At 50.7% G+C, this 17,321-nt stretch overlaps 4 protein-coding genes across 7 annotated transcripts in view; 2 read left to right on the top strand and 2 right to left on the bottom strand.

Moving 5' to 3' along the window:
- Positions 1-1,811, top strand: part of luc7l (LUC7-like (S. cerevisiae)) — a 6,324-nt gene extending 4,513 nt beyond the window's left edge. For all 3 annotated transcript variants that reach the window (XM_030098334.1, XM_030098335.1, XM_030098336.1), the window contains 3 exons: positions 14-43; positions 135-296; positions 709-1,811. In XM_030098334.1, the coding sequence (XP_029954194.1) occupies positions 14-43; positions 135-296; positions 709-829 (313 nt within the window). In that variant the 3' untranslated portion in view covers positions 830-1,811. The remainder of the gene's footprint in view (positions 1-13; positions 44-134; positions 297-708) is intronic.
- The window catches only part of cox6b1 (cytochrome c oxidase subunit 6B1), a 26,123-nt gene extending 13,200 nt beyond the window's left edge, over positions 1-12,923 (bottom strand). The window contains exons 1-2 of the mRNA XM_030098364.1: positions 12,919-12,923; positions 1,277-1,288 (exon numbers count right to left, since the gene is read on the bottom strand). The gene's annotated coding sequence lies outside the window, so the exon portion shown is untranslated. The remainder of the gene's footprint in view (positions 1-1,276; positions 1,289-12,918) is intronic.
- On the bottom strand, positions 1,814-8,844 carry eps8l1b (EPS8 signaling adaptor L1b). 2 transcript variants are annotated; one of them, XM_030098305.1, is made up of 19 exons: positions 8,740-8,844; positions 8,017-8,070; positions 7,786-7,944; positions 7,549-7,698; positions 7,384-7,451; positions 6,229-6,341; positions 5,949-6,004; positions 5,730-5,859; positions 5,571-5,659; positions 5,420-5,494; positions 4,249-4,397; positions 4,028-4,172; positions 3,357-3,421; positions 3,167-3,269; positions 2,965-3,090; positions 2,724-2,877; positions 2,462-2,627; positions 2,244-2,376; positions 1,814-2,171 (listed from the first exon to the last, which is right to left on the bottom strand). In XM_030098305.1, the coding sequence occupies exons 2-19, from the start codon at positions 8,047-8,049 to the stop codon at positions 2,085-2,087; spliced, it is 2,001 nt and encodes a 666-aa protein (XP_029954165.1). In that variant the 5' UTR covers positions 8,050-8,070; positions 8,740-8,844; the 3' UTR covers positions 1,814-2,084. The 2 variants fall into 2 exon arrangements, with proteins under 2 accessions (XP_029954165.1, XP_029954167.1); XM_030098307.1 differs by having other exon boundaries at positions 3,357-3,418.
- On the top strand, positions 11,501-17,321 carry LOC115393342 (sodium-dependent neutral amino acid transporter B(0)AT2-like). The gene is made up of 12 exons (XM_030098311.1): positions 11,501-11,587; positions 12,108-12,318; positions 12,436-12,593; positions 12,777-12,897; positions 12,970-13,145; positions 14,314-14,424; positions 14,514-14,755; positions 14,824-15,007; positions 15,082-15,283; positions 15,363-15,522; positions 15,606-15,768; positions 15,847-17,321. The coding sequence occupies exons 2-12, from the start codon at positions 12,108-12,110 to the stop codon at positions 16,084-16,086; spliced, it is 1,968 nt and encodes a 655-aa protein (XP_029954171.1). The 5' UTR covers positions 11,501-11,587; the 3' UTR covers positions 16,087-17,321.

Here is a 17,321-nt window from a genome sequence, read left to right as displayed (position 1 = left end):
GCTAATTCCACAGGACCAGATCACGGAGCAGAGAGCATAGAAGGTGAAGGGACGACTTTTGACTCTGAGCTTTTGGTCCGCACCTGTCGCTTGAGAGGTTTTCCAAATGTAAAGATAATCTGTTGTGCCTTCAGGTCCCGGTCTCGTGACCGCAGGAGGCGGCGCTCGCGCTCCACATCACGGGACAGGCGCCGCTCCCGCTCGCGCTCCAGAGAGAGGAGGCGGCGGCACCGCAGCCGATCCCGCTCACGCAGCCGAGGACACCGCCACAGCCACGAGCAGAGCTCCAGACACAAGTAAACACTGCAGATTCACGGTTCACACACACACACACACACACACACTAACCGGGAACACAGACAGTCCTCATTCCTTTATTAATGGAACAGGCACATTCCTGGTCAGTCTGAGGTCGATGAGTGTTGTGATCGACATGAGAGAAATGACACACCAGTAGATCTGCCTGTTCCTCCACCTGTCCTTTCTATTCTTAGCATGACCGGTATGTCCCACATCCACCTCCTTTTATTGGTGGTAAATAGGTGGAGGACGTCTACTGGCTATTGTCGTGCTGTTTGTGTTGTCTGAAGGATTTTACACCCAGTTTACACAACTTCTCAAGGGAAAATGTGTGAAAAACTGGTTTGCATGTTGCACTGTAGTCGTCTGAGAGTTACTCAGGATCTGCGGCCTGGTTTTGTCCTGCAGGTCCTCCAGGGACCGAGAGCGCTTGTCCAGAGACCGCTCCCGGGAGCGGGACCGGAGGGACGGCATGAACGGCCGGTCAGACTCCCGGCGGGGAGACGACAGGGACATGGGGGACCTCTGAAGACCAAACTCCACACACCACTACACACAGCCTCCCGTGTCCCCTCCCCTCCTCTCCCCTCCGTCTGTCCATTTCTAAGAAGCCTCGTGTTCCCCTCCGCCCTCCTCTTGACCCCCTGCCCCCCGCCTGCCTCTTTTCTTTGCTTCGCTGCCGCCGACCCAGAGCATACACATTACTGGAGTATAGCACGGAGTCACTCTTCCTGTATCCACATACATGACGTTGCTGTTGGATCATTGGCAGGTTTGTTATTGATGAGTAGTGGAGTGTCCTGTAAACCCACCCAGTCCGCCTTCGGTCTCGTCTCTCCTCCACAGCGAGCCGGACTGGAGCATGAAGCGTAACTCATCCATTTTCTTTTTATTATCCACCGATGGTCTTTTGATAAAGAATCTGTAAATACGTCTTGGGCCTACTGATTGTCATGGTCTGGTCTGTCCTATCCAGTAGTTTTTCTTTCTTTCTGATCCTTGCAAAGAATTCTTTCGACTGTTTAATGAAAATAAAGTGCAGTTCTTGAATCTCTGTCCACGAAATTGTCTCAGACATGATGTCTCTTCACCAGTCCAGTCCAAAAACCAGTTTCTACAGTCGCTGTTAGCATCCAACATCTGACGAATCGGATTTGATGCTTCCTGTCTTGATGGGAGTCTGTTGGGCCAGTAGACATTAACTCATGTTCGGTTTTATTTTATGTTTTTCCTGTCTCTACCTTTATAAAGAACTAGTTTTGGCACGTGAAGCCGATAGAACGAGGAGATGACGCGTTGCGAATTCACTTGTGAAACTAGATATGTTGTCTAAATTGTGTTATAAATTAAAATTTTTTTGCCCGTATGTGGACAGAGTTACAGTAAAACGGATTTTAATGGATGCACTGCTTTACCTACTGTGTGAAGTCTCATCTGTTTATGTTCTGCTTAAGATCTTCCGTTTGAAGTCTCGATTAAAATAAAATAAAAAATCCCATCATTTCAATTTTTATTGTCTGCTGGCTTTTTTTTTTTCTCCAGTTATTCACTGAAAAAAAAAGTGTTGCATGGATAAATACAAGTATGAGAAAAGCTATTTACATTTAAATGATCATGCATTAGGATTACAGAGCTCGAGTGATGAAATATTTAATGTGCACAAACACTTAATGCAGCAGAAGCTTCGAATTTCTAGTTTTCTTTGGTTGGCAGTAATCGCGACCTTGACTTTGTGTGGAATCACACACTTCTTCCCACCGAGGAGTCCGCCGGGATGCCGCAGATCACAAGGTGCCGCTCTGCAGCTCGGAGTCGACCTTCATCTTCTGTTTCTCCATGACGGCCTCCAGCTCCGTGGCCCTCCTGGCGTCCTGCAGGAAGAGTTGCGGTGAGCGACGGCCTCGGGGAGGGTTTAGAAGGTGTGGGTCGGCTGCAGTCCTCACCTCCAGCAGCGCCTTCTGCACCGTGAGCTGGCTGTACACCCGGGCCCCCTCCTCCGGGATCACGGCCCGGAGCTCGTCCTTGTTGAGGGAGAAGAGCTGCGCGCCCGTCAGCACGCCCAAGCACGACACCGTCCTGAGGAGCGGGAGAGAGGAAAAACTCAGCCGGAGCGGCGGCGGCGGCGCCGCGAACAAACCGTCTGATCCGGGATGAAACCCACGGCTCGCTGAAGCCCTTCCCTCGCAGCCACTCGCCCACTTCGTCCGGGGGGGAGGTGTAGTCCAGCGGGACGGAGGTGTCGGCCGATCGGGGGATGACCAGGGGCTTGTTCAGGTTGGCCTTCCCGTTGGTCAGCTTGTGGAGCAGCTCGTCGTTCACCAGCATGACTGAGGATCAGGGGTAGGGTTCCAGGGTTCCAGGGTTAGGGTTAGTGGTTTGCTTAGTGGGTCGTCAGAGGAGGGCAGAGGTCAGGGGTCGGATACCTTTATCGGAGTCGTCGGCCGCCGGCGCGTGGTGGTTGTAGGGCGGTAAGCTGCGCGGCCGCTGCGGGGAGTGCGAGGGGGAGCTGAGCAGAGGGGGGGGGCTCGGCGGGACCACAGAGAGACTCTTGGTCGGGGGAGGCGGAGCGGCTGGAATCTGCAGGAAAGCGAAGCGCAGATGAGTTCAGACCTCAGCATGCAGGTCGTCAGAGTGTATCTCTGTGTGTGTGTGTGTGTGTCTTACACTGGGGGCTTTGTTGGCCGTGGGGCTCTCTATGTGGTCCACGGGCTCCAGGATGTTGAAGGGCACGAATCCCACCTGGTTGAACCGATTCCGGCACTTCCACCAGCGCTTGGATGACTCGACCACCTGTGGGACGGAGGAGCGGCGGTCAGTGAGCACGCCCGTGTCTTCACAGTGCGATCTGGTCGCAAAGCGCTCCTACCTCCAGCGTCTCCCCCTGCTGCACTGACAGCTCGCTGGCGTTCCTGGCGATGAAGTCGTAGCTGCAGCTGTACATCCTGTCAGACGCCTGGAACGGCCCGTCGCTGCAGCGAAGGAAAGCATCGTTTAAAAAACAGCAGCCCGGGTCGGAAAGGGTCGGACGATCGACCGTCTCGTCGAGGACGACCTACGTTTCGTCGCTGACGCGGATGTCCGGGAGGCCGTGCAGGTGAGGCGGCTGCAGCTGCAGCTGCTGCTGCGTTTGGAAAGACGAGAAAATGAATGTGACGGTGTTCTGGACAGGTGAACCGTCCGCTTGGCTTCCAGTGGAAGCAACAACACACACAGTGTCTAATGTCAGAGACTCTCATGAAGGAAGCAGCTGGATGGGCGGCTGAGGGAAAACGAGGTCAGTGAAGTTTAAACGCAGTGTGAAGGAAGCTCAGTCGTTACTTTGTCCAATTATGTTAAAGAGAATCTTGTTAAAAACAGGTTTTCAGGGAGTGGGAGGGGTGCAGGGTGTACGCTGTGGATGACTCCTTCATGACTACTGTACAAGAATCTGAGCAAAAGTGGAAAAAGAGGTAGAGGAGTATGAATTTAACACCTATCTACTTCTTTTTGAGCATTTCAATCTTTTTTTCTTAATAACTTCTATGATGATTGTTTGAGGTTATTAAAAGTTTCCCCCTCATTTATGATTTCTTCTTGAAAGTCACGGTCCCAGAGCTTTAAAACAAATAAAATCCTCGTGGATCCCTTCTCTTTGTATCTATGCCAGACTGTGTGTTATTACAATAAACTGGAGTGTTGTGTTTTTACACAGTCCCACTGGACCGTCTCTCACGGGTATTTCATGTACCTCTTGTTTGGCCACGAAGGCTTCATACTTGTGCTGTGACTCCACCGGATCCTCCCAAACCTGCCCGTCTGGCCTCAGGGCTTCCGGCTTCCAGCCGCTCAGGAACACGGGAGTGTACGGCGCCACGGGCCCTTTGAGCTGCGAGCTGCACGGGCGCAAGGCACCAACATCAGCGTCTGCTTGGGTCTCACTGTCAAGGTTTTTGGGGAGGGGGTACGTACAGAGGATGCGTCCAGTTGGGGCCCAGAGACGTCCACAGCTCCCTCTCCTGCTCGCTCAGGTTGTCTTGCAGCAGGGAGATGGCGGAGGTGGTCATGGCGGGGCTGGAAACCGAGGCCCCGAGACCCGGGCCCCCCGTGGTTTTCACCATCTGCACAGAGAAGTCAGTGTTACCTCCTCTCTAACGCTAAGTTTATTTGTAAAGCACCGGTCGTGCGCCACAGAGACAAAGAAACTCATTAAAAACTTCTAAACAAAACATCAGAAAAGAAAAGAGTGTTTAAAAGACAAAGCAGTTAGAACAGGAGAACAAATCATTAAGAATTTTAAAAATGCGTTTTGAATCATGTATTTTGTGCTTTTCCACAGAAATGACAAGTTTTTTACCAGAGCAGAGGAAGAACTTCACTCCATCGCTCCATTTCAGTTTTCAAAATAAGCACACTTGATTGTTTATTCAAAAGCCTCGGCAAACACCAAAGTTCAAAGTCCTGATTTAAAAGACGTAAAGTCAAAAAGACATTCCCAGAGACATGAGGCTGTTTCCACTCAGGTGTGCCAGTTTACACAAATCAAACACACTCTTTACCACCATCTTTGATTGATTTATACTGGGGAAAAAATGTATAATCAAATCCACTTTCAGCTGACTGACAGCTGAAATTCCACAGCTTCAGATTGTATTTGGCTTTAATTATTAATCGGCACAAACAATGTTTAGTTTGCTTTATTGGATCTTTAGTCTTAAAATATCCATTTACAGCTCAGGCCCGACAGCGCTGCGTTTGAAGGCGGCTCCGATCTGACCTAAATGTGCGTCAGCCTACAAATGTCCCACCACAGCTCAAACATTGATCCGGCGTTTGAAGTTTCAATCGGGAGCGGCCCTGTGCAAACACCGACAGCGACTTGTAGTTTCTGGTGGGTTTGCTTAAGAATTTCACCACATTTTCACCTGACTTTCCACTTAAATCTTGGGCTATATCATCGTTATGTTGAGGAAAATCTATGAAAATAGCTCGATGACACCAGCAGTCTCTGCCTCCATGAACTGATATATTTTGAGACGCTCGTCATGCCCTGGATTTACTGTTAATGCCGATGTCTGTTCCAGATAAGGCCTCCTGTTAGTAACAGCAGCTGCCGGAGTGCATTTATAAAACACCGACTCACCATATCCAGAGGTCTGAACACATGGTGGACCAGGTCTGCCGACGAGGGGTTGGCGATGGCGGATTTCAGCCGGGCCTGGACGATGAAGAGGGGGATTTAAATACGTGTGAAGCCGACGCACAATCAGAACGTGATCCGACTGAATACGCACCAACAGGCCGAAGCAGTATTTAAATTTCTGGAAGATGTCAATGAAGTCCTCCTCCGGTGGCGGCCGGGATTTAGCTGTGAGCAAGTCGTCTGACACGGAATACGAGAGTTATTAGAACCAATCAGAGCGCTGCGTCCTGAAACCCCTCTCTCCTTTTACCTTCTGCAGTTTGCTTTTTGCTCTTCTTCTTCTTCTTCTTCCGCTGGTTCAGCACGCTGGTGGCCTCGGCGATCTGCTGCAGCCGCCCCATGAAGCTCTCGATGTCGTCGAAGCAGTGATTGAGGATCCCCTGAGGGAGGCAGAACCAGTTCTGGTTATGATGAGAGACGCGGCCCCCGGGTGGCTGAGAGCATGCCAGAGCGACGGGGGAAGACGCACCACTTCTCTCTCGGCCCGCACCAGCGACATGTCGGCCCCGCCGTTCACGCCGTTCGCTGTGGAGAAGGAGAATCAGCTGTACGTTTAGCATTCCTGCTGCCTTTTACCCCCGAACCCCCCCCCGGCCCACCCCGGCTCGGACACACAAAGCCATCTCTGTGCTCCTCGGAGCTTTTTCAGCCTAAATACTTATCACAGAGTCCGACTTCTCCCCTTTCCTTCTTCTCAGCGTCTCAACATGCACGGCACTCACAGGCAGAAAGGAGGCCTTTCTTCTTACCTCTGAGCCCGGGGTACGGCGGGGGGTTGGCCGGCGGGGGGTTGGGAGCGTGGGGGACTGGGTGGCTCGGGATGTCGTACGGGTCCAGCATCTCTCGGTCACTCCGTGGAAGACTGGAGGGACAGAGTGGTTTCAGTCTCCCGCGGGTCGGAGGGCGATAACGGCCGACGCCAGCGACCAGTCAGCACTGTGACAGGAAACGCCCTCCAACGTCTGATCTGACAGACGGCTCTCAGATCTCTGATCTCTGATCTCTGAATCAAGTCCTGACAGTGCAGGCAACAACAGCAAGCCTCTGACATTCAATCCCACAGCCCTTATTCCACCATGGAGGCAGAGTAAACAGCGGATTGTGCTTACTCATGGCTGCAACCTGTCCTGAACACAGCTGCCTCAACAACGGCTCGCTTCCAGACCCTACTGACCAGAGCTCCACCGACACCCGGCGGAAACCTTCACTCTCTGTCCAGCCAGTGGCGCACCGAGAGTGACACCAACGGGTCGGGAAGCCACACCGAGAAAACACCAGAAGGCCACTTCAACATCCGAACACACACACACACACACACGCCACACGCACACACACAGAGAGAAAGCTGGTCGTGACTCGGTCTTACCACACGTGTCTTCCTCTCTCGTCCTTCAGGGATCAGTTTCTAACAGTAACTAATCGGCACAATGTGTCATCCCGGCTCCGCTCTCTACGCTCTGCAGTCACAATGGCCTGGTTATCTCTGTCACACCTTCTTAAGTTATGTCGAAACCAGTAAAACGAGTCTCTCTCTCCCTCTCTCTCTCTCTCTCTCTCTCTCTCTCTCAGCTGTTTACACGGCCCTGGCTCTCCCAGGTGGACAGGTGGATGGTGTCACAGGGTTGTCTTGACTCAGTGGAAAATGAGACGTACCGGTCTTATAAAAGGCCGAATCAAAGCGCTGAATAGGAAAGCTTCCTGGATATCTACAGTTTATCTCTCCTTTGTTGTTCTGCTTGTTTGTTATCCTGCGTCAGTCTGTCACCCCCCCCCCCCCCACCCCCTCCCCCCAGTCCTCCATGAACACAAACAGAGACATGAAAGCTTAGGAGCAGCGTCCCTCTCCGCGGCGTGAGAGCCGGTCGGGCGAGGCTTTTCCACCGTGACCGCGGCTCTGACTCTACCTGGGGCCGCCGGGCGGCGTCTGGCTCCGGGTGGACGCCGAGGCGATGTCGTCACAGATCCGCTCTGCCTGCGGGGGACAGGAATCTGGAAGTGGCATCACTCGTAAAACCTGAACCCGGCCGACGGCTCGAGCCCACTCTCCGAGGCGGAGCGCCATACCTCACCTTCACGGTCTCACAGTTGAAGAAATGGATGTCGGGCTTCTTCTGGTCTGCAGCCTGGCACACCAGCTGCAGGAGGGAGCTGAAGTGCTTCTCGCTGTTGATGGCACTGCAGTTGTAGATGTTCTTGAAGGAGTACCTCTCTAGCTCGTCCTGCGTCAGAAAGCAGAGCTGAAGGTTATTGGAAATGGATTTTCACTTCTGTATCCTTCAACCTTCCGGCTCCTGCTGGTGGTCCACCTGAGTCTGCAGGTCCCGGAGGTGGAGGGCCTCCGACCCGACGTCCAGGAACATCCGCTGACTCCACAGCTTCTGGTGTTCAGCCAGCAGGGAGAGCCGGGCCTGAGCCTCCTCCACGCTCTGGACGTCCCCGTCCTGCAGCGAGAACGTCAGGAGGTGCTGCGAAGAAACACACCCACAGTGAGGGAAAACCTTCAAGGATGAGCAGAGGCATGCTGGGTAAACACTCACCGTGACAAGATGGCGTGTGACGTTCGCCATCATGGGTTTTCAGTTTTCACCTCTCTGGTGGGAGAAAACACATGAACGCTGGAGCAGGAGTGAGTCTATTAGCAGCTGTGAGCATTCTGAGGCTCATCTGAAAGTGACTTAGATAACCTAACATGAAACTCCGGGAGAAACTTCCATTCCTCCGTGTCACGCTACGTCAGCCGGTGTTTCTGGATTACTTCATAGCAGGGCGTGAGCGACACAACCAGTCTGGCTACAGAACAGGCCGGCTCTCATTCTCCTGACGGAAAATTAGTGGAACATCGCAGACGACAGTCACCTGGCATCAGTCACACACACATATTTAAGTAAGTGGTATGAACTAGGACTAAATATATGCTTAGAAAATTCTAATTTAATTGAATCTATTGATACTTAGGAGAAAATAAGCTTCAATTTAAGGAATTACAGTGGTTTAAAAGGTGTCAGAGGAGAAGGATTAAACTGTATGGGAACAAAACAGTCGTTTCTGTTTCCAATACTGCAAATAAAGAGACCAGATTAGATTAAATCTGAAACTAAAACTGACCAAATCAGTCACTACAGATTGTCTGCATGGTGTATTGAAACATGAGTGCTAAAAAACACGTGACCAAGCAGAACACGAGCTTACATAAAACACTTTGACCCTTTTCAGACGTTAGTATTTCCAGTGAGATGAAGACGGATGCTGGGGTAACTCACCCAGACTCCCCGGCCTCCAGCGCTTCAGTCCTGAGCTGATCATCTGAGTGAGAGTGTTGAAATCCCTCCCGAGTATCAGTGTGTCACTCTCCTCTCTGTGGTATTGAAACCAAAGGTGTGTCGCCGAGCGCAGAACCGCCCACACCATCTCCAAGATAAAATATTTGTTCTCTCTCGGGCAGGGGAGCCTGAAGTTTGTTGACCGAGCTTCGTTTCCTCATCACACCTGCAGCGAGGGGAATTCAGGACTGTTTGAGGATGGATTTAGACGAGACTTTGTAAACGGCGAGGCGTTTCTCTTTTCCTTTATGTTCGATGCACTGACAACATCGGTCTGTGCAGAGACGGAGGGAAGAAAAAAAGGATTTTAAAACAGAAAGAAACCTGCAGAACCAGACTCAGAGGCGAAGACGTTCTGCAGAGAAAGAAAGAGAAAGTGGAGGGAGAGGAGAGAAACTTCAGGGGATAGACAGACAGAATCTTTATTGCCATTGAGCTAAAAGAGTAACAAAACTGTGCAAATTGATAAGAGGACATAAAAAAAAATCCTTGATTTAAACCATTAAAGAGACAAAAAGTAGAATAAGATGAAGTTACGAGCAAATAATTGTTTCAAAAACAGTAAATCTAATTGAAATCCTGTCAAATGTGATTGGAAAGCTCTCAGTGAGATGAACTCTGCCACATCTGGAGCCTGATCCTGCAGCTCCAGTCAGAACTCTCTTAATGTGGAATTAGGATTTATTGAGGTGTAGATTATTCATCTCCATCCAGCTGTTTGGTGGGGTACAGAGGAGGGGGTGGTGTCACCTTTCACAACAGCCCCCTGGAACCCGGATCCATGCCCCCGCTCCCTCCTCCTCCCTCCTCTCTGCCAATGGGAGAGACATCAGGGCGGAGTCCCGGCGAGCGGTCACTCAGCTCAGTTTCCACTTGACTTTGGCTTTAAGGACATTTGGAAAACTTTTTTCTCCAGAAATCCGAGTCGCTGACAACTCAAGGTATTTACCACTGACTGATAACCACGTGCCAGATCTGTGTAATGCCCGGACTGAAGTGTGAAATGTGGCGAGGGAGCGGCAGTGTGCAGTTTGTATTTACCTTCAGAGGAGGCGACGTGGCAGCGAGCGCGCCTGTGCGCGTCTGTGCGCGCGTTTGTGTTTGTTGGACCAGAAAAAAGAAAAGAACTGTTTAATTTGTGAGTTTCTGATCAAAATGTGTGTGTGGTACGAAGATAGGAATCGCCATGTTAAAAAAATAAGATTAAATCAGCTGTGATTTATTTCTACTCCACAAACTGAGGTGAGAAAAGTGATTAAAGTTCAGTGTTAGGATTCAGAAATGCCACAAGTTAGACATCAGTTTGAAGCATCATTCAGCCAGCAGAGGAACCAGGGATCAGGTTAAAGCTGGCTTCTCTCCATCACACGTGTCAGCAGCAGGATTTAACCTCAACTATGTGAGAACCATGAGGACTCAATCCGGATACAGCGTCATTCTGAGATTCGAACCTTTCCTTTGTTTTGGATATATATACTGAGCTTTCTGTCCCAGTTAACACATTTCTTATTACAATTCACTGGATAGGCTACGAACTCAGCTGACTGTACCTTTACAAGTAAGACTTTCTAATAAACTTGTATTTTTTTATTATTATTAAATGCATATAATGTACCTGTTCAATACTTTATAATTGATCTCATCTGTTCAGTCAAGCCTTTTCTCTAAAATAAAAACGTACCTGCCCTAGGTTTTTATGATACAATAAACTTTAGCGTCCAAGAGGCACTGCTTACTAAATGTAAAATTAAGCAGCCTGTAACTTTACTTATAGAGCACTTTTATTATAATAACAATGCTACATAAAGTTCTTCACAAATTTTGACCCGCTCTCAGACCAAATGTCTCAATCACATAAATAAATAAATAAATAAATAAATAAATACATACATACATACATACATACATACATACATACATACATACATACATACATACATACATACATACATAAATAAATGGGAGCGAAACAAATTCTCCACTGGTCTCCAAGGAGTATTTATGTGTTCTGAGAATGTCTCACTGTCATCTGTCACCTAAACATACAAACTCAAATGTTTATTGTTCTATACTTAGTGCCAATTAAAAAATCTCACATTCGGATAAGACATTTTACTGAATGATATGTTAGCTAGTTTGTAAAAATGTTTTTTCTACCCTGAACCTTCAGCAAGCATTTTATCTTCCATAACAAATCTAAAAATCTCTATTGGCAAAAGTGATTGATTCCAAGATATTGTAATTAATGATGTCTTAATGGTGTTTAAGCTTTTTTTCTGCTTCCTCTTTTGTGATGGAGCAGTGTTCCATTAAAAAGCGTGTTGTGGGAGTTGCTGGGATGGCGTCCTGCAATAAAAATAATGACAACCTAATATTTTCATTGAAGTCAATGGCTGTGTGCGCTGTGAAGCGTGTGTTCAGAGTTCTCGGATTTCCGTGCCGCTCCTGAACGCAGCAGCGCGGTATGCGTGGAGCGATTGTTGCATCACGCGGAAGAGGCTCGGCTCTCAGGCACGCGCATCAAACCGCCAAACGCCGCGGAAACACATGCCTTCTCCAACATCTCTACCTCGTTTCTTTTTTATTTCACTACATTGACGACAGTATCGATGCTCCCGGCATTTTACTTTTAATCTAAACCAGCAGAAACAGCGAGTTTGCGCGGTTCACGCCAAAGTGATCAAACAAATCTACACGTGTTCGGGGTTTTTTTTTTTCTCTTCCCGGGAAAATCTATCATATCGTCCGTCCTCTGCCTCGTCTCTCGTCGACCTCTTTGGATCTCCAGGTGAGTTGGATTCGGGATGAGAGAGAGTTTGACGGAAGTCACCAGAGGACACAGTTTGGCCGCGAGCTCGGCGTCTTGTTTTAGCGCGCTGTGATCAGATCTCAGATGGCTTTGTTTGGAACGACTGTCGAATTTCTTCTCAGCGATTTTGCAAAAAAAAATATCTCTATATGTGGACGTGCGTGTTGGATCCACCTGTAATCGGGGATTATTTAAAACCTGGACGGGAAGGTGCAGCCCGTCAATCCCCTCCTGGTGGGACAGGTGGTGCAGCCTGCTAATCTACACCCTGATGCTTCACCTGCTGCAGCTGATGGGGATGAACACACAGATCACTTTAGACATGATCAGGTGGAGAAATAATGCAAGATAAAGGAGTGTGTGTATGGAGGACACACTGATAAAGGAACACACACCTGCTGTCCAGTGTATCAGTGAAGAGGAAGTGTTACTGTGTTGCAGCCCTCATGGGAACCTCTTGGTCTGAAGTCGTCACTGCTGTTGTCATTTTTGATCCCAGATGGAGAAACAGCCCCTGCCAGCAGTTGACTTCCAGACAGGAACCCCGGGGTCAGAGGTCAACGGCCCCGCCGGCGAGGAGGGCGCCTCCGAGCCCGCCGCCCGTGCGGGCTGGAACAGCAAAATCGAGTACTTCCTGGCCCAGGTGGGCTTCAGCGTTGGGCTCGGGAATGTCTGGAGGTTCCCCTATCTGTGCCACCAGAACGGAGGAGGTGAGTCTGCGGCGGAGGGGGCGATCCAGACGCTGGTCTGGCTGCAGGGTGTCGGATCGCATCGACACCGCCGTGCTGGAGGTCTCTCACTAACTGTGTGTGCGCGCCACTTCCCAGGATCCTTTCTGCTGCTCTACGTGCTGCTGATGCTGCTGGTGGGAATCCCCCTCTTCTTCCTGGAGCTGGCGGCCGGGCAGGCCATCCGCCAGGGCAGCATCGGCGTGTGGAAGTCCATTTCCCCCAGGCTGGCGGGCATCGGCTACTCCAGCTGCGTGGTACGATATCAGCGGCTTAATGATCAACCCTCACTCTGATACCGAGTGTTTTACCACCGGATGATATTGCACTCCTGCACGTGTGTGTGTGTGTGTGTGTGTAGTTGGTTTTATGAATCAGATGGAAGCGATGCTGTCACACCGCCTGTTTTAACTTTCACATGCTTTTCACCCCATCCTCAGGTGTGCTTCTTCGTTGCTCTCTACTACAACGTGATCCTCGCCTGGAGCCTCTTTTATCTGGGGAACTCGTTCCAGTACCCTTTACCTTGGGAGCAGTGTCCGCTGCAGGGGAATGTGACGGGTAGGCGTGCAGCTTAGGAACCTCTGTGTCACGTGCCAGGTGAGGAACTGACGCTTTTATTGTCCGCTCCAGTGAAAGAGTGCGAGCAGAGCTCGCCCACGTCTTACTTCTGGTACCGGAAGGCTCTGGACATCACGGACTCCATCGACCAGACCGGCTCCTTCAACCCGTACATGGTGTGCAGCCTGCTGGGGGCCTGGACCATCGTGTGTCTGGGGATGTTCAAGGGGATCAAGAGCTCCGTCAAGGTAGCAGCCCTGGCCTGGAGCATCGCTCCGCTTTGAAAATGCTGTTTCTTTACAGACAATACATTTGTTCCCTTTAAATGATAAATGTGTGTTCACTCATAACAATACTAAAAAAGAAAGTATCTGACGCTAATTACATAATGACAGCTGGTCTAAATCCCTGTCATGTGTTGGCGGAGGCTTCAGTGTTCGGTCTGGGAGGAATCTGTGGAATTTGTAGCTTAAGGTGGTTAAAAACCACGTTACGTCTTTACAGTTGACTGCAGCTCACTGTATAGTTCCTGTAGTTGCTGGTTTTTATTCTACTGTATCAAAGCAGCAGGAAGCTTTAAAGGAAACTGCTTTTGCCATGTTTGGCTATTTTAACATTTGTTTTTTTGTTGTTTTCTCCTCTTGTGAACACAACGGTAAAAGGATAGGACAGATCAATGACGATGAGTCTTATGGGCGCTCACACCGGCAGCGAGTAGCGCGGCGAGGGCGGCGGATTTACATAGAAAATATATGGCTTTCGCATGGCCAGGAAGCGGCGAGCGGTCATGCGGCAAGAATTCAGCGAACTCAGCGGCGGCCGCTCCGCCGCTCTACTCTCGTCGCTGAAAAGTTGGGAACGTTGAACTTTTGAGCGAATTCGCGAGCAGCGAACCAATCACAGAGCCGACCAGGGACGAATCGCACGAATCTCGCCGCGCTACTCGCTGCCGGTGTGAACGCGGCATTATTCTTGGATGTGTGTGTCTAAAGATCTTTAAAAGCTGAATTTCAGAAATATATTTTCCACTTTACATGGCTTCATGTCCCGAGTGATTATCAACCAGGGGGCGCCGGATGTTCAAAGGGGGGTCATGAACTCCTGACTTTCAGGAGTTTCATATTTTTTTAATGTACCAAAAACAAGTGAATCTCCAATTATTTATGTCACAAAACTGATAATTTGAAGTATTTATATTAAGAGTTTGGAGTGTTTCTGCATTTTTAGAAGTATTAAAGGTTTAAAACGGTGAAAATTGCGTCAAATTTCTGTTTGTTGTGGCTCGTTTTCCAGTTTCCAAACTTAAAGATTAAAGAAAAAGAACACAGAAACTAAAAGAACCCTCCACCTGTGTCCTGAAAACACACTCCTGCTGCTCCCCGGTGATGATAGTGTGTGTGTGTCCTCTGCTCTCAGGTGATGTACTTCTCCTCCGTCTTCCCGTACGTGGTGCTGATTTGCTTCCTGGTCCGCGGCCTCATGCTGGACGGGGCGTGGGAAGGCATCACTCACATGTTCTACCCCAAGGTACTGACCGACACACAGGAGCTGCCCCTCGCCCCCCGCCGTCCCCCCCCTTCCTCCCTCCCCTCACTCAGCGGCCGTTTGCTCCACAGCTGGAGATCTGGGCCGACGTGCAGGTGTGGCGCCAGGCGGCCACGCAGGTCTTCTTCGCGCTGGGCCTGGGCTTCGGCTCCATCATCGCCTACTCCTCCTACAACCCCAAGAGCAACAACTGCCACCGCGACGCCTTCACCGTCTCCACCATCAACTTCGTCACGTCGGTGCTGGCCACCCTGGTGGTCTTCTCCGTGCTCGGCTTCCGGGCCAAGAACATGGTGCTGGCCTGCGTGGCGCGGTGCGTCGTGCTCCGGCCGACTCTCCGGCTGTAGTCTCTCTGGATTCTGACTGAGTTTCTGTTTCTAGGAACACGGTGAAGCTGGCGGAGCAGTTTGACGGCGGGTTTGTGAGCAGAGAGCTGATGCCGGGGTTCAACTACTCCGATCCCGGGTCAGTGGCCCTTCAGGACTACAGGGACTGGTTCAAGCAGTCTGGATATCTGGTTCCTGGTAATCTGACCGACTGCGACCTGGAGAAGGAGATGCAGAAGGTACGGTGTCCTTACCTCTTCTGTTCCTGAGTGTTCTGTGTCCTGGGTGCTGATGTGCGGCTGCTCCGGCTCAGGGCGTGGAGGGAACCGGCCTGGCCTTCATCGCCTTCACCGAGGCCATGTCGCTGCTGCCCGGCAGCCCCTTCTGGTCGGCGCTCTTCTTCCTCATGCTGCTCAACCTGGGCCTCAGCACCATGTTCGGCACCATGGAGGGAATCCTGGCGCCGCTCGCCGACCGCTTCAAGACGCTGGCCAACAACAAGACCAAGCTCACCGGTACGTTCGAATTGCTCAGATCCGTGCGGCGGCGTGGCGTTGCCTGAACCGCTCCGGTGACGTTTGTTCCGTCTTGCAGTCTTTGCCTGCACCGTGGGCTTCGTCATCGGCCTGCTCTTCACGCAGCGCTGCGGGAACTACTTTGTGACGATGTTCGACGACTACTCGGCCACGCTGCCCCTCATCATCGTGGTGGTGTTCGAGACCTTCAGCGTGTCGTGGCTGTATGGCGCCGACAGGTGCGTTTTCTCCCGCCCTCCTCCCGGCCGGCGCCGGACGGGAGCCTCGCTCTGAAGACCCGCCGCTCCTCCTCTCCCTTCAGGTTCCTTGACGACATCGAGGCCATGCTGGGCTGGCGGCCCTCCGTCCTCTACAAGTACCTGTGGAAGTATATCTGCCTGCTCGCCATGCTGGGGCTGCTGGGAGCCACCACCATCCGCATGTTCATCAAACGCCCCACCTACATGGCGTGGAGCCAGGAGAAGGTAGAAGAGGGCGGGGCAACGCTTTGTAACGAAAACGCCTGTTTTCCAGACTCGCTCACCCCCCTCCTGTCTCCTCAGGCCTCTGAGGAGAGTCTGGAGTACCCCGCCTGGGCCCTGGCCGTCATGGCGTGCCTGATCCTGTTCGCCGTGGTCCCGGTGCCGGTGGGACTGGTCCACGCCGTCCTGAGGGAGAGGAGCACGGGGACGCGGCGCGAGGCGGAGATGGGCCAGTACAGCATCGTGAGCGCCGACGAGTCTCCCATGAGCGACCTGTCCAAGCCGGAGCTCGCCAACGGGAGCGCACGCCGCCCGTCCTAGAGACCGCAGGCGTCTGCTCAGGAACTCTGACCGGGTCGGTCTTTAAAGGACAGTTTGAGGTTTTTACAGCACAGAGAACTAAAGCGACCGTCTGGGGATCAGTGAAGGTTCAACATGGACGGAGACGCTGTTTGAATCCGTCTCTCAGATCCTCCTCTCTGATCCTTTAAGGCTGATGATTCACAGCTTTATGAATTAGTGTATAAAAAGGGTAAATAATGGAACAAATAATTTATTTCTCTGATTTGTGTCGAGCTGAGAATTAATCAAGTGATTGAGCCAAAAGCACAAGAAAATACCCAAACATTTCTGTGTTTACGGAGCGAGCCATAGACCTAAAGCCAAGGTTTCTTCAGTCAGGTCGTCCTTTTATGTGTTTCCAAGGTCTTCATTTTGAATGTGTTCACACTACGTCCAGGTTCTAGTGCTGTCGGAGCTGGTAACTCTGATCTTATTCACACTGCAGGGCTTGACATCTGCATCAGATTTCCCGCCTAAACCTGACTGAACTGTGCGGTTACACACATTTTATCAAAGACGGCATCGGCGTTCGACTGAGGCCAGTATTCCTTCTGAATGCGTGCGTCTTTTCCTGCTTCCATTCCATCGGTGCCACAGATCAGGAGTGGGTCTCTTTCCCTGCCGGAGTCGATCAGACCTCTGTTAGGCTGACCTTACCTGACTGACCTCACTCGGGGCATTTTCATAAAAAACCCTGTTTACCGGAGGGAGAACATTGAACCGTCTGAACGCCACAGGTCGACGGGGCTGTTGGTTGTAAACACAGCTGCTTCCTGCTCCTCGCCGGTGTGACTCGGTGTGTGTGTGCGTTCTGTCTTGTGTATCCGGGATGAGCTGTGTGAAGTCGAGGCTCACGGGGAAACTGAGCCGTGTGACGTTGACAGTTGTTCCCTTTTGTTTTACGTTTCACCTGAATGACTGAGCAGGTTGTGAAGAAGAAAAATACCTAAAGTATCACAAAGCCATGTAAAGTAATCTCATTACTTTTGAGTAAAATAGGTAAAAACTACATTTCTTCACTACTACCGGGGTGGAGTTGTTGAAGCGGCACGTCTCACAGAAACACTTTGCACTTTAACAGGTGAAACTTTTAAAGGGGACATATTATGCTTTTTTTTTCCCACTTTGTGAAGAGTTTCTTACAGTAGTGTGTGTTGTCGTAGCCTCATTATCACGTTCAAATTTGAAAACTTTGTTTCTTCCCTGTCTTGCTA

This window comes from Salarias fasciatus, chromosome 8, assembly GCF_902148845.1.
Source record: "Salarias fasciatus chromosome 8, fSalaFa1.1, whole genome shotgun sequence".
Lineage (NCBI taxonomy): Eukaryota > Metazoa > Chordata > Actinopteri > Blenniiformes > Blenniidae > Salarias > Salarias fasciatus.
Note: the sequence above shows the minus strand (reverse complement) of the source record. Positions and strands in the feature narration are given on the sequence as shown.

Bases quoted from the DNA above. Each gene is read 5' to 3' on its own strand.
- eps8l1b (XM_030098305.1), bottom strand. From the start codon at position 8,049: ATGATGGCGAACGTCACACGCCATCTTGTCACG. The intron at 4,398-5,419 runs GTGAGTCGGTGT...TTCTCTGTGCAG, and splicing joins TGTTCAGACCTCTGGATATG to ATGGTGAAAACCACGGGGGG. The intron at 2,377-2,461 runs GTGGGTTTCATC...CCCGCTCCTCAG, and splicing joins GGGAAGGGCTTCAGCGAGCC to GACGGTGTCGTGCTTGGGCG.
- LOC115393342 (XM_030098311.1), top strand. From the start codon at position 12,108: ATGGAGAAACAGCCCCTGCCAGCAGTTGACTTCCAGACAGGAACCCCG. The intron at 14,425-14,513 runs GTACTGACCGAC...TTTGCTCCACAG, and splicing joins CTCACATGTTCTACCCCAAG to CTGGAGATCTGGGCCGACGT. The intron at 15,523-15,605 runs GTGCGTTTTCTC...CTCTCCCTTCAG, and splicing joins TGGCTGTATGGCGCCGACAG to GTTCCTTGACGACATCGAGG.